At 45.6% G+C, this 15,192-nt stretch overlaps 2 protein-coding genes across 3 annotated transcripts in view; one reads left to right on the top strand and one right to left on the bottom strand.

The window, feature by feature from the left end:
- The window catches only part of Erh (ERH mRNA splicing and mitosis factor), a 58,772-nt gene that overhangs the window by 1,491 nt on the left and 42,089 nt on the right, over window positions 1-15,192 (top strand). The window contains exon 2 of the mRNA XM_060387778.1: window positions 6,647-6,764. Coding sequence (XP_060243761.1) covers window positions 6,677-6,764 — 88 coding nt within the window. The 5' untranslated portion in view covers window positions 6,647-6,676. The remainder of the gene's footprint in view (window positions 1-6,646; window positions 6,765-15,192) is intronic.
- Slc39a9 (solute carrier family 39 member 9) overlaps window positions 9,252-15,192 on the bottom strand; it is a 37,424-nt gene continuing 31,483 nt past the window's right edge. For both annotated transcript variants that reach the window (XM_021633509.2, XM_021633510.2), the window contains exon 7: window positions 9,252-13,095. In XM_021633509.2, the coding sequence (XP_021489184.1) occupies window positions 12,865-13,095 (231 nt within the window). In that variant the 3' untranslated portion in view covers window positions 9,252-12,864. The remainder of the gene's footprint in view (window positions 13,096-15,192) is intronic.

The following is a 15,192-nucleotide window of genomic DNA, read 5'->3' as shown; positions in this document are numbered from 1 at the left end:
CTTTTTAGCAAATTCATCCTTGCTCTCCTGAAGCAGGTAAAGACCAAGGGTGAGCTTGTGAGCCATGGCATGGGTAGAACCATTCATGAGAAATTTTTTAAGGGGGATGGCTAAGCAAGCCCAGGGGCTCCTGGAAAACATTCTGCGATCGAAGAAACAGAGATAGGTTTCTTCAGTGGCAGAGAGGAACCGATCTCTGCTTATTTCACCTGCATGCAGGACAATCTGGATAGTCCACAGCTAACAACAGATAACGCTGGGTAGAAAAACTGTAAGAGGCAAGCAATGAGACATTCAGTGATTCTCTTCCCCTTGTCAAACAGCACAGATGCTGCCAGGTCGGGCATGGGCAAAGTTTTTCCATTTCCGCGTGTTGTCTGCCCAGTGAATGCACACTGAGAGTTCTGGGGAAGACAAAACAAGCCAAGGCCACACCAAGCCGGTCAGGGCTGCCTCAGCATTTTCTTTATCCTCTTCTCTCTTTTCTCTCTCTCTCTCTCTCTCTCTCTCTCTCTCTCTCTCTCCTGTGAGACAGGATCGTGCTATGTAGCCCAGCTGGTCTCAAATTTGTCACCCTCCTGCCTCCACTTTTAGAGTGCTGTAACTACAGTCCTGTATTACCATGCTTGGCCAGGATTGCCAAGTCTTAGCAATCAAATGAGGCCAGGGTGGAAATCCAGGCGTCCTAAAGAGGTGTGGAGCTACTGTTTTTGTTTTTTGAGACAGGATTTCTCTGTGTAGCCTTGGCTGTCCTGGACTTGCTTTGTCGATCAGGCTGGCCTTGAACTCACAGAGATCCGCCTGCCTCCGTCTCCCCAGAGTGCTGGGATTATAGGTGTGCATCAACAGCCCAGCTGGAGCTTCTGTTTGCAGAGTACTTAATTCAGCTACTTGTGACAAAAGGCTAAAGGGAACATTGTATTCTTAATTGCCCCAATGGGGGAAAAAATCAAGATTAAAAAAGTTTGATCTAATTTTTAATTTGTTTGGTGAGTTATATGTCCCCAGAAATTTATGCATTCCATCTTTTTGGAACACAGGCTTCAACGCACTCCCTAATGATCCTAGATGCCATTACTATCTGTTGGAACAGCAACGCCCCACATCCTATGCTTTTCATCTCTAACTTTTTGTTTGTTCTTTTTTGAGACAATGTCTTACTCTGTATCCCAGTCTGACCCCAGGCTGTCCTGGAACTCACAGAAATACTGTCTCTGCCTCTAGAGTGCCGAGATTACAAGTGTGTGCCACTATTCCTGGCTCTAACTTCCTTAATATTGGTCTGCTTTTTTTCCCCACCTTTGGTGAGTTTGGCTAAATGTTGTCTGTCTTTTCAAAGAACTCTTAGGGCAGGGAGATGACTCAGTGGCTCAGAGCGATTGTTGTTCTCTTGCAGAGGACAAGGGTTCAGTTCCCAGCACCACACAGTGCCCCACAGTCACCTGTAACTCTAGTTCCAAGGGATCCAGTGGCCTCCTTTGACCTCTGGTGGTACCAGGCACACATGTGGTACATGTACATGCAGGCAAAATATTCACACATATAAATAACCTTTAAAAATTTTTAAAAGAACTCTTTACTTTTTTTAAATTTTCATCTCTGTTTTATTACCTTCTATCTTCTGGTTTGGAGTTTGGCTTCTTCTTGCTTTCTAAGACCCTTGCACTGTTCAGTTGTCTTTGTTTTTAGAAGCTATCTACCAGTCAGGAGAAACACGTCTGTAATCCTCATATTCAGGAGGCTGAGGCAAAAGGATCTCAACCTTGACATCAGGCTGGGCTACATAGTGAGACATTGTCTCAAAATGGGGGGGGGGGGTACTCAAGATTACACAACTAGGCTTTTCCTGAAGTATGGTGGCCTGTGCATGCAAGCGGAGTGGGGACAAGCAGCTGATCAGGCATCTTGATTTGTTCTGACTCTAAACCTTCCCTGCAGCACCCAGCCTTCGAACCCAGGTGGGAGCTGAGGGCGTGCCGAGCCATTTTGAAGGCTCTCTGTGTTATAATTTCTCAACGGACAACTTATCTACAACTCAGGGCTCTTTAAAAGACCGTTCTCTAAGATTTGTTTTACATGTACAAGTGTTGAGTTGAGTGAGCTTTGTGTACATTCAGGAGCCCTGAGGAGGCCAGAAGAGGGGGTCAGATCCCTTCAATTGGAGTCACAGATGGTTGTGTCATTACAGATGCCTTGTGGGTGCTGAGAACTGAACTCAGGTCCTCTGTAAAAACAGTAAATGGTTGTTGAGACAACTCTCTGGCCCCTGAAGAGATCATTCTAATTGTACCATAAAATTCCCACATCTCCACTGGGCTCAAGCCATGGCCCCTGATCGGGAACACATGCCTTCATACAGTAGCTGTTATCCCAGTGTGCAGGCACACGGGATGGGCACCCTTGATCCGGGAAACAGGTATTAACACGACACTCTGGAGGAACAGCCTCTAGGAGGAGCTGTAAGAAAGACACCTAATGGGATGAGCTCTCTGCTCATACACACCAGGCTAATTTACACACTCAACCCAGGGAAGGGCAATAAAGCATTCCCTGAGGGAGATGGAGACAAAGCTTTCACTGGAGTCACACCCTGACTGGGCGGCAAAAGCTGGCAGCGAGCATGTTCAAAAGTGGTCTTCCCACGCTGTCACTTCCTCAGCTCCCTAAACACACTCTGTTCTTGAGCCACCGCAGAAAGACCATGCCATTTCCACTGCTTCCCGACATATACCAAGTGGAGGATCCAGAGTGACGCAACTCCGGCATCTCTGAGCTACCTCAGCACAAAAGCATCTTTACAGGGGCAAGTAGAAGTGGCCAGATCTGGGCTTCAGGTCAAGCCTTGGAGCAGCAGCAAGTGTCTCCCTCCTCTTAGGCTAATTGCAGGACCTGGGCTCTCACGCTGGACTCCACATAAAGGCTGTGGCAGCAGTTTCAGATGACTGTGGTGACTGAGGGCGGATCTTTGCCCGTTCTTGTATTCCAGCAAGATGGTTTTGCATTCTGCTCAGCTTGGAGTTTCTCTCCTGTGTCTGCCGCTCTTCTGTTCATGAGCTACCTCAGGGCAGGAACGGGGCATGCGGTAGGCACTCAGCGAATGAAAGCTGTACCGCTGCATCTTTGCTCAGAAGTGGAAAAGTCAGGTACTTTTCCACTTTCTGTTGGCCAACCAAATGGAGACCCATGTATCAGGCCCTTGGCTTCTTCTCCTTTAAAAAAGGAACCTGCAGAGTGCCTGAGAATGGATGTGGTAGCCACTTTTCAATGCCAGGCTTTTGAGTACTGGTCCAGGCTTCACCTAGACATTAGCTGTGGGAATCAAGGATAAACACTGGGCTTGGAGGGCCTGACACTCTCAACCTCCACTCCCAGATTCACATGCATTTTTTTTTCACTTGAACTCTCCCACACAGCATTCTCACACAGCCCAGGCTTCCCTGCTGACGCTCATCTGATCTCAAAGCCCAAAGCCAACCATGCAAGTTGGCAATCATACCCTCCACTGGTCACCACTGCTTTGACCCTGGTCCCCAACTCCTGATCTTTGGTTGTAATACCCCTAACAACCTGCCTCCTCCACCTACCCACCTCCATTCCCATCAGGACTCACCCCACACCCTCTAGCTACCCCAGTTCTGATGTTCTGGCAGGCTGTCACAAACTTTCGTGTCTTTTCTCTGCTTGCCCACCCCTCGGTCTAGAATGTTGCTCCTCTTCTTAATCCTGCTTAGCCTCAGGTCAGGACTCCTTTGTAATGCCTTTCTCCATGGTAAACTCAGTTGTGTTGTATTCCTTCTGTGATTGGACTTTCTTTTGTTTGTCTGTTACTTGTTTTTATGAGACACAGTTTCTTTGTGTAGCCTTGGCTGTCCCGGAGTTCATCCTGTAGACCAGGCTGGCCTCGAACTCACAGAGATCCACCTGCCTCTGCCTCCCAAGTGCTAGGATTAAAGCATGCACCACCATCGCCTGGCTTGTGATTGGACTTTCTAATGCCAGGAGGGTTCACTGTGCAAGGCTTGGCTGCCTCCAGAGTAACCTTGGAGAGATGCTGTGTTCTAGTTTCATTTCTGTTGCTATGATAAAATACTCTGACAAACAGCAACATATGAAACAACCAAGAGCAGAGAAAATAATCACTTGCTTAGTACTCTGACAGTTTACTCTACTCTCACATGCCAGAGCCTAGCCCATGGAATGATACCTTCCACCACCAATTAACAGGAAGGCCTACAGTAGGCCAATCTGATCTAGATAATTCCTCATTGAGACTCCCCCCGCCCCAGGTGATTGTAGCTTGTATCTAGTTGACAGTTAAAACAAGCCAGGGTGGGAGGTGAAGTGGGGTACATTCACCACAGGACAGCACAAGAGCCAGTAAGATAAGGTCAGGGAGAACACTATACGGACGTGGAAGACTGCTGCCTTGACTGGGTGGTCTGGGTCCCTGTAGGCCCTACAGGAAGGCTTGCCTGCCCGGGAAGCTTACCTGAAGCCATCCTGCTATCCCCGTTAGAGCTCCCTGCCACGGCCCCTTGCACTAGTCTGGCAGATAAGACTGTTCTCATCAGGCGGCCCACTGCCCTAACTGCCTACCAGTGCTCACACCCAGATATGCCAGGGGAGATGTCTCAGGGGGAGCTGGAGCGCCTTGCTGCCCTGCCACTTCCCAACACTAATATGGGCCTTTGGAGCCCCAGGGCATCAGTGGGGAACGAGATCTCTCAGAAACGCTTATGCTGCTGCCCCTTGAGGAGGGTGCTATGTGGATTAGCTACATACATTTGTAGCTACTATTTGGCTACTTTGTGGGTTCTTCTTTTTCCCACCCTTCTCCACCCCTTTTCTTCTTCCCCTTCAACTCCCTAAAACTAGATATTTGAGGAAAAAAAAAAAAAAGGATAGAGAGGAAAGAGATCCCTGAATGAAGTCAGGGTTCGGGAAGGGGAGATATTATCGCTGGACTACTTCCTGCTGATTAGAAGCATCTAGTTCCTTGGGGCAAGTTTGATCTTCACCATCAGAGTATCTAATTTCTTCTTGTTGCTTCTTCGTACATGACTATTTAACAACCCCCACCCCTGACCAACAGCAACCAACAACCCACCAACAACTGTCCCCACCTCTCAGGGCCCTAACATTTATATACCCTCTGAAAAGTCCTCAGAATTCCAAACATCACACAATTGCAGAAACTATCAGCAGCTGGCAAAAACATATTCCTGCCGGAGCACACGGTAAATCACAGTCAGCTGCTACAAAGCAGCTCCACATCCCCACACCTGTGATTAAAATGAAGCCATATTCTTATACTTCTGTGTTTTAAAAGAAACCAAAATTCCAAAATTCTCACTACATATATAAATTTAGCTCCTAAGAGCATGGTTATTTTATTTGGGTCTGGGCAGATGTGTGGAGTTTGGCTAGTCAATCTCATAAGCCGTTTGCTATAGTCCTGCACGTTCCTAAAACATCCCTGCAGTTGTACAGAGGTCGGTCCCCCTGTAGAACTGAATACAAGGTTTAGCAGGCCAGACACCAGGGATTAGCCACCAGCATTAGCTCCATCTTTGCACAATAAAAAAGTTGAAGATGAGCTACCTTGAAACCCTCTAGAACTCATATTTGAAAAGGGGGCCCTGTGGTGCTCAAGTCTCAGCAATTGGGAGGCTGAGGCAGGTGGATCATAAATTCAGGGTCAAGCCTGAGCTACGTACTTAAGACCCTGCCTTAAGTGCAGAGAAAGCTTTCCAACACTCAGCACCATATTAGCTTGGGATGTTGTGCAAGTTCCAAACAAGGCTGATTTCTGATTCTCAAAGTATTACATACATCTGCCTATGGCCACGGCTCAGGCGAATCCCCAAAACATATCCAATCTTGTTGAAGTACTGTGTAGGACAAAGGCTGTAACAGATGAGAATAAAACAGGCCTGTTTCTTCTGCCCCTCCCTACCTTTTGTCCTGAGCCCAGAAGACCCAGCTAAACTACAGGCTGGAGAGCTAGAAAGAAACATAACTGGAGAGATGTCTCAATGGTTAAGAACACTTGTTGCTCCTTCGGAGTACCTGGGTTCAATTCCCAGCACCGACGTAATGGTCTAAAAGAACCTTGAAGGTTTTGATGAGAACAGTAGAGGGCTATGAATACAGGGCAGTGGGCAGGGCCACTCCTATTCTAGGACATGCCCTTTTTATAATTCAGGAGCAGAGAGCAAAGGAACATTGGAGAGAAGGCTGGGGGCAGAGTGAGCAGCCTGCCTCAGTGAAGCAGAACTCTGCTCAGGAGTATGGAACAAGGGAATCCTTAGTCCCTGGACAGGAATCAGGGTTCAGGAGGGAAAAAAAAATCAGCCAATAGTCACTAGAGGGAAGAGACCCAGAAATTCCCAACTACCACATCTAGGTGACCAGACAGACTGTACCTGGCAAGGGACATGGATGTGGCCCAATTATCTACAGAATTTTACACTTTCTTCCCCACCCCCTCTCTTTGGCAGGGTCCCAAGTAGCCAGGCTGAACTTGAACTCCTGACCGTACTAAGCGATAACACAAAGTAGGGACTGCTGGCTCCTTGGCTTCTCTTTGCCTGTCCTAGAAGTGAGGCAGGAACCACGAGCTGCTGGTTGTCTTGATGTTTTCCAGAAGTCTGGAGCACCCTGGACAGCGACGATCATGTGGCACCCAGGATTCACAGGGGACCCTAAGGGCGTACAACAGCACTTCATTACCACACTGCCATTTGCAGCAATCTGTGTCACAGGTAAAAAATTACCTGAGCTGGATGTACTCGTGCACACCTTTAGTCCTACAGCTACAGGCAGGCCTCGGTCTGAAGCTAGCCTGGACAACAAGGGCTACCTACACAGAGAAACCCCATCTTGGGGAAGGGGTGGGGAGAAGATCTGAACTCCAAGATCTAAGCACAGGCAACATTTTTTTGAACAGGCCTCCAATACCTCATGAAATATAAATAGTATGAGAACCAATAAACGGGACTACATCAAATTAAAAAGGTTCTGAATGCAAAGGAAACAATTATCAGAATAAAGAGCCTCCAGATGGGAAGAAAATCTTTAGTTGGCTATTTATCTGACAGAGAATTAATATCCAGAATATGTAAGTAACTGAAAATATATCCAAAGAACAAACAATGCAACGAGTGAACAAAAGAACTGAACAGACACATCTTAGAAGATGTGCAAATTGATGACAGATGTTAGTTATTTTTAAACAAGTCCATGAAAAAAATATTTGATGTGAAAAACTCATGTCTATGGCCATTGGGAAAATAAGTCTAAATACCAAGAATTTCACCTCACCAGTCAGATAAGCATCATCTAAGACATTGAATTCTGGCAAAGATGGGCCAAAGGAAAACCTCCAACACACTGTGGGAACAAAAACTGTTAAACAACCATGTCAGTCAGTATGGAAGGTCCTCAGAAAACTTACCAGGCCATTAGGCTATGCCACTCCTGCATATGCACTGGAAGGCATTAAATTCAGCATGACACCTACTTACCCATGCTTACCGAACACAAGAGCCAAGTTATGGAATCAGCTTAGCCACTTACCAGCAGATGAATGGTTAAAGAAAGCTGGGCAAGTGGTGTCACTCACCTTCACTCCCAGCATTCAGGAGGCAGGGGCCGGAGAATCTCTCTGAGTTCGAGGATTGCCAGGCATACACAGTAGAATGTCATTTGGGCATAAGGAATAAAATTGTATCCTTTGCAGGAAAATAGGCAGGAGGTCATGATGCTGTGTGCAACGAGACAGACTCAAAGGCAAATGCTATATCTTATCTTAGCTCTGATCTCAATTTTAAAAAAGATCACCTACCCCATCCCCCTTGGTGTGGGGCACATGCCTTTAATAAGAGATGCAAGAGGAACTCTGAACCTACAGTCTGCTTTAGATAGACTTCCAGGCAAATCAGGACTACATAGCGGGGCCCTGTCAAAAAAGAGTAAAATATAACAAAAGAAACCATGAAAGTAAAAGGCAGACTATTTAGGAAGGAGCCCACAGAAAAGGGGAAGGAGGAACAACAGAACCTAATAAGGGGTGAATATAATTAAAGTACATTATATGCATGTATGCAAATACAGTGAAATCCATTATTTTGTACAATTAACATCACTAATATTTTTTGAATTGGGGGTCTCATGCAAACCAGGTTGGCCTTGAACTATGCAGTTTAGAATGACCTTGAACTTCTGATCTTCCTGCCTCCATCCATCTCCTGAGTGCTAGGATTACTGGCCCCAACTATCATTTGTTTTGTTTTTTTGAGATAGGGTCTCACCCTGTAGCCCACCTTGAGCTCATGGCAGCCTATCTGCTTTGCCTCAAGACTGCTAAGTCAACAGGCATGAGCCATTAAAAATAAAGACAATAAACCAGGCACTGTGAGTCAGAGGTTAGCTTGGGCTAAAAAGCAAGTCTAGGACACCCAAAACTACATAGAGAAACCCTGTCTCAAAAACCAAAGCTAAAAAAAAAAAAAAAAAAAAAACAAATAAATGTCACTAATAAATTTAATTTAAAAAAACAAGAACCCCACATGCCAGTTAGATGTCTCAGTGGGGAAAAGTGTTTGTGGCTTGTCAAGCAAGCCTGCCAGCTCAGGTATGAACCAGCCTGGGGTAGGAAAGAGACGCCTAGACGTTGTTCTCTGACCTCCACACTCTGGCAGGTCTGTGCTTACACCCCTCAGCGCCTCCATGCCTAATTCAAAAGTCAGACCTTCCATCCAAGTCTCTCTTTCCAGAGACAACTATCGTAGCCTTTATGTGCTCATAACACCCTGGCCTTTTGAAAGGGGTGTGTGATCCACTAATGTGAGGCAAGGGCGGGGCTATCCCTGGATTTGTCTTTTGGAGCAAATGGCATACCGGGTCCCCCATTTTCCCTCTCTCTCCTCTGCTTAAAGGGCACCTTTCTTCTGTCCTTTACAACTTCCCACACTACCTGAAAATGTCTAAATTACAATTTTACTTTGTTTGAGGGGATGGTACACACATACTATGTTACACATGAGGTCATAGGTCAACTCATGGGAGCTGACTCTCTCCTTCCCCATGTGGGACTCGGAGATTGAATTTAGACCAACAGACTCGGCGGCAAGTGCCTTTAGCAGCTGAGATAGCCTGGCGCTCAGCTCTCTGATGTTCAAATGTGCATCAGGTCTGGTTGCCAAACACAGATATCGCCAATGTGTAAGTAAAGAGCCACTCACACAAGGTTCGCACTAATAAAAATTTAATATCATAAAACAAATCGGAAAACAGCGTTTTTTAAACCATTCACAATTAAAGTGGAAAGAGACAAAATTATAAGGCAGCCATCCATGGAATGAGTTTTATTTGTACAAAGGATCCAGAAAAAAGGGACAATTAAAATCACCGTTCAGGCCACCAAACTGGGGGAACTGTGGTGTTACCCTCCCCCACTAGACTCCGCAGCGTACAGGAAGACACCAGACAGGGAGCGGATCCAGGCTCCGTGGTTAGGTCCCGTGTTGGACTGAGCACACCTAAAGCAACACTGCACAGGCTGCCAGGCCCTTCCCACCAGACACGCACCTTCCGGTCTCCTGAGCTGAACTGTCAAGTCTTAAGTACAAAAGGTTGCAGTTTAATATCTCCACCAGTATTTTTCAGGGGTGAGGCTTGCTCTGTGCTGAGCAGAAGTCTGCCACGAAGAATCTTGCAGGATGACTATCCTGTGCATGACTGTCTGGGGCTCTGGGCAAGGACAGGCAGGAGCATTTTAGAGGTTTGTGCTATTGACAGTGCCTATGTTCAGAACTTCACCTCCATGGGGGTCAGGGCTTGCCACACTGTCGGTGGTGTGCTCCTCCAGTGTAACCCTTGGAAAAGAGAACCAGCCAGTGACAGACTGGCTTACAAACAATTTTTCCCTTTCTATAAGAACAGCCCCTCCCTTTCTTCTCTGTGAGGATCCAAAACCCCAGAGCAGGCTGACTTGGCTGTTTTGAATAAGCGAATAAGGTGAAATAGGGGAGAACGCACGGCCTCAGTGGGTGGTACTGTTCCACCTGCTAGCATTCCAGGCCAGAGTGTCTGCCTGGAAGGATGCAAGCTGGCAACAGCACACAGAGGAAAGCAGAATCAGATGGCAACACCGCTGCCCCGCTGACATGGGGACAGCACTGGGAACTGGCGGGGGTAGAATCTGAAGAACACGTAGTTTCCCGGGGAAAGAGACTCCAACCGCAGTTAAGACTGCTTTGGCCATGAGGACAGATGGCCCGCGCTTTTCATTAATTAATTCTTTGGTAGCCCATAATTCCACTTGTAATTGTGGCAGCAGCGGAAGTATCATCAATGTGTCCAAATGTGTTTGCGTGTTAAGGCCTCCACACCTCCAGAGGGACTTGTAAGGAGGAAAACAACTGAGATGCGTTGTGAAGCGGGCAGCAAGGGAGCTGCCCTGCGAGCACTGGCAGCGTGCGAGCCACCTCTCTGCACGTTCCTGCTGCCTGGAAGGCAGTTGAGCCCTGTTAAGATTCATATGGCTATGTGAGCCTGCCAACCAGGGAAGGGGTGAGCGGTCCCCAGGTAGCAGCTCCAGGCCTGCAGGGGGCCCCAGCTTCAGAAAGCTCATGACGACTGAGGCCCCGTGGGGAAGGCAAATTTGGAACTTTGATGATTCAGTCCTTGCCAGAGTCCAAGGCCCTACCCAGCAAGATAGTCTAACCAAATTTATAAGCAAGATGGCAAGGCACTGCTGAATGAAGGAGGCTCTGGCCAGCTCAGCAATTCTCTGACCACTGGACGTAGCGGGGTGACAGGAGTTTCTTCTAGTCAAACCAAGCCAGACGCAGAATGGGCATTGACTTGACACAGTAAGGCTCTAGAAAGAATCAGGACATTCATATTTTGGAAGGACTAGATGAGACCAAACCTTTCCGAGTCACCTGTTTGTGCCTAATTGTGCCTAATCACACACTGCACCCTAACACGTTAGCATGGGATGCAATGGCTAAACTGCACCCCACGTCTGCTTTCTTCACTGCAGCCAGCAGAGGGCTCACAAGTTTAATTCCACAGCTGCTGACCCAGTGACAACTTAGGAGAGAAATTAAGAAAAACCACAGGCATGCTGGCATAGGTATCACAGAAAAATACAGATGACTGTACCCACTGCTCTGAAGAAACTAGTCTCGGCTCGTCTTTCTGTAAAGTGTTTTGAAATGCTACAGAAAATATAAATTAATACAGCGTTATACACTTATCTGACTAAATAGGATTTGAACAGATTTTGGCAAACATGGAAAAATTACCTTGTTGAATACTTTTGCTATCTCAACTGCTTAAATTATCAGAGTATTAGTGATTGTGTCAACTCACACGAGGAGGTGACATTTCTGAGGGTGTAATAAAGTTGTATTTGAAGAAAATGAACAGCGACAGTGCTGTCTTCATCATCGCGGTTCATGAAGTGGTTGTGCCGATGAGAATTCGCTTCACACAAGCACTGACATCACCGGGAGCACTAAGCAGCACACGGGGGTGGGGTGCAGTGGGGAGAGAAGCACTGGAAGAGTAGGATGCCGACAGGACTGCAAAGAGCTTGAGGCCAGCAGCAGACACCGCCTTCTGATACAGCCCTACTCTCCTGCACAGGAGCTACCGAGCAGACAGGAACATTCTCCACTCTGGACAAGGGCTTAGCCAGAGGGACTGCTGGCTGCTAAAAGAAATACTTAAAACAGCAGTTCTCAACCTGTGAGTCACGACCCCCATAGGGGTCGGAGATCACATATCCCATTATCAAGATATTTACATTACAATTCATAACAGTAGCAAAACTACACTTATAAAGTAGCAACAAAATAAGTTTATGGTTGGGGGTCACCACAACATGAAGAACTGTATTTGGAAGGGTCACAGCTTTTGGAAGGTTGAGAACCACTGGACTTAGAAGACAAGGATAACATACTTTATAATAGTGTTACTTTAAAAAAGGTTACTACAGAGATGTAAGTAACTATCCAAATTCCTGGAAATTTTTACATCTCTTAATTTCACTGTAATCACACTGTTCTTGAACTGTGCCTGAACAGAATCTGGCTAAGAATGCGCTGCAGGCAAATATTCTGCAAAGGGTATTTCTAAAAAGAAAGAAAGAAAGCTGTCTGATACCAGGCCCTTCTTCAAAGGCTAGTCCCACCTCCACTGCTCCACTGGAAGGAGGGGCAGGCTCTGTACTGGGAGGCACGTGCAAAGGAGCTGTTGAAGACTCTAGACACTCCTTTCGATGAATCTCTCTTTCAGGTACAGGTCAGTTTGTGTCTCCTACCCTTATTTTCCTTACTCTAACCTCAAATTAGTTGCCATCACCTTTAGCATCAAAGGGGTGGGGTGTTGCCACCTTCTCTCAAGGCATGTGGCACAGATACTAAAGCACCAGTCTTACATGGTGAGAACCATGTTAAAAACCAATGGGTAAAGTGGCAGAGCCTCTAAACTTAGGGAAAAAACTTTAGTTTAATTACAGAACACTGTATTTTCATAATTACCATTTCATTGTATGAAGTTCTCCACTTTTCTTTAAAACTAAATTCCATCTTCCCTGAGAATAGGGTTAAGAGAAACATCAAAACTCAGCATGTCACAGTCCCTTTAAAAGACAACACAAAGTCTCTGATTACAAAGTTCCTGCTGTACACCAGTCCACTTTTCCACGACTGACTCTCATCTCCCTCGGACTGTAGGAACACGGGTGGAGATGGGCAAGGTCAGACAAGACACTGAGGAAGCGAGGAGCGCCACGCGCTAGCTCTTCTTCCTGGATGGCAATGGCCGGAGCTGAGGCTGGGCCCTCAGCGATTAATGCTGGTGTCCTATCGATAGGATGAGTGGTGTGAGGCAACCCAGAACTAGGGCTGCCACCTCAAGGCGGCTGAGGCCTCGCCCTCCAGTGCTGTCAGGTCTGTGGCTGTGCCCCATTCCACCCACCTCAGGGAGGACATGGACGGTGGCAACATAAAGAAATGTCCCGGCAGAGAAAAGCATGGCCACTCCAGTGGCATTGACCTCTGACAGGGCTTCTTTACTGCTCTGTGAAGTAGAAGAGATTAGAATTAGAATTAAAACAAGTCACATCAAAGTCAGAGACAGGAAGCTGCCCCAACTAAATCGGAATATTTATACCTGATACTGCTGACATCTTCAGACTGGAAATTCTCTCATTTATGGGGAGGTTTTAAATAAAGGCCTAAGAATCTTAGTGACACATACAATCACAGCTTAAAAATGTGAAACTCACAATGTTTAGTATACAGACACTGTGATTGGAGAAAACAATGAAATAATCAAACTAATTAACATTTTATTACTTCAAATGTGTAATGATTTTGCAGGGAGAACATTCTAAATTTGCCCTTAGCATTTTGCAATGAACATTCTACCTACAGCTGCTTTTCACAGCAGCATTCAAGCACTAGCTAGAAAGTTTCACTTGAGTCTTTGAACACGTATCCTCTGTGTTACCAGGCCAGGTACTTAAGACACAAACTAATCAAGATGCAAAAGAGGCAGGTTGATCTCTGAGTTTAAGGCCAGCCTTGTCTACATTGTGAATTCCAGGACAGTCAGGGCTACCCAGAGAGACCATGTCTCAGAAACAAAAACAAAACAAAACAAATGCAATGGCCATATTAATAACAGCACTAAAATAGATTTCCCTCACTGATCTGGGTTTTGTTGGTTTTGATTATTTAAGAGAGTGAAGGGATGGCGTCATATTTTAAAAGGAACTATCAGGGCAGGGACGTGACGGCATGTGTCAGGCTCTGGGCTTAGTCCTCAGCATCAAAGATAGGTGTGTGTATGGATAACGTATAAAGAACTGCCCACTGTTCTCATGGTTCTCCAGGTGAATGGGAAGGCCCCGTCTAAGAACTCACTTGTTAGACTCAAGATCAACAATCCATAGACCCTGGTTAACAGAATCTAACTACTCATTGACCATCTCATTTTCCATATATGCTTTCTTAAATCCTTCCCTTTTCTTCCTTTTTATTCATTTTTTAAATGAAAAACGAACAGGAAAAGGAAGGAGGAAGAAGGAAAAAGAGGTTGGGGACATAGTTCTGTGGTAGAGTGCTTGGCACGTGTGAGGCCCTGGGCTCACTCCCACCAACCAGCCAACCAACAGAAAACCAGAAGAGTCGGTATTTCTTTTAACATATTTATTGTTTCATATAATGATGGATCAATGAGGGTAAGGAGGAAAGCAGTTCCTACCGACCAGCCCTGGTTAGTTAGGTTTTCCCCATATATTCTACTCACTGGCTTTTAGGTAAACTAGGAAGGGTTGTTGCTATAGAGAGAATTATAAGGCTTGGAAATGCAGTATGTGGGCTCTAAATTGGAGACTGATATCTCAAGTCTGAAGCTATATTAAGGGATAAAAAAATAGAACTGGACTCCCAGCTGCCTACAGCCATCTCTGCTCCAGCTCTACTCTCCTGCAGGCCACTAAATGACTTGTCTTGCATGCTTCCTGTGCCTGCTTCAGCATTAAATGTTGGACAGTGGGGCTGGAGAGATGGTTCAGTGATTAACAGCAACCATATGGCAGCTCAAAACTGTCTGTAACTCCAGTCCAGGGAACCTAACATCATTACACAGACATACAGGCAAAACACTAATAATGCACTAATAAAATAATAAATGATAAAGTAATATACTAATAAAACAATAATAATGGTTCTGACTTTATCTGCCAAACAAAATAAGCATGGCTGGTTAAATTATACTGAAATTCTACTACTTACATAAATATTCTTAGAACGGATATTCAATTTACATGAATATTAAATTCATAAAAAGGACTAACTTGGAATTAAGACATTTATTTCACATACTTTTACTCTCAATTTTTATCTTAGTTTGGAAAAATACTGTATGTGAAAAATTCAACCTAAGATACCCTATCAGGTTTGTTGAGCCTTTGGATACTGTGACATACTGTCACACAATCTACAATATTTATGTTAGACAATAAAATAATTTAAAAACTGTATCATGTTTCAGTAAGTTTCTGATTTTGTGTTAGGTCACATTCATAGCTCTCAGCTCCATGCAGCTCACAGGCTGCAGGCTGAGCACATATGAGAAGAACTAGACACATGACTATGTAGCAAGAGATGC

Source organism: Meriones unguiculatus, chromosome 7 (genome assembly GCF_030254825.1).
Source record: "Meriones unguiculatus strain TT.TT164.6M chromosome 7, Bangor_MerUng_6.1, whole genome shotgun sequence".
Taxonomy (NCBI): domain Eukaryota; kingdom Metazoa; phylum Chordata; class Mammalia; order Rodentia; family Muridae; genus Meriones; species Meriones unguiculatus.
Note: the sequence above shows the minus strand (reverse complement) of the source record. Positions and strands in the feature narration are given on the sequence as shown.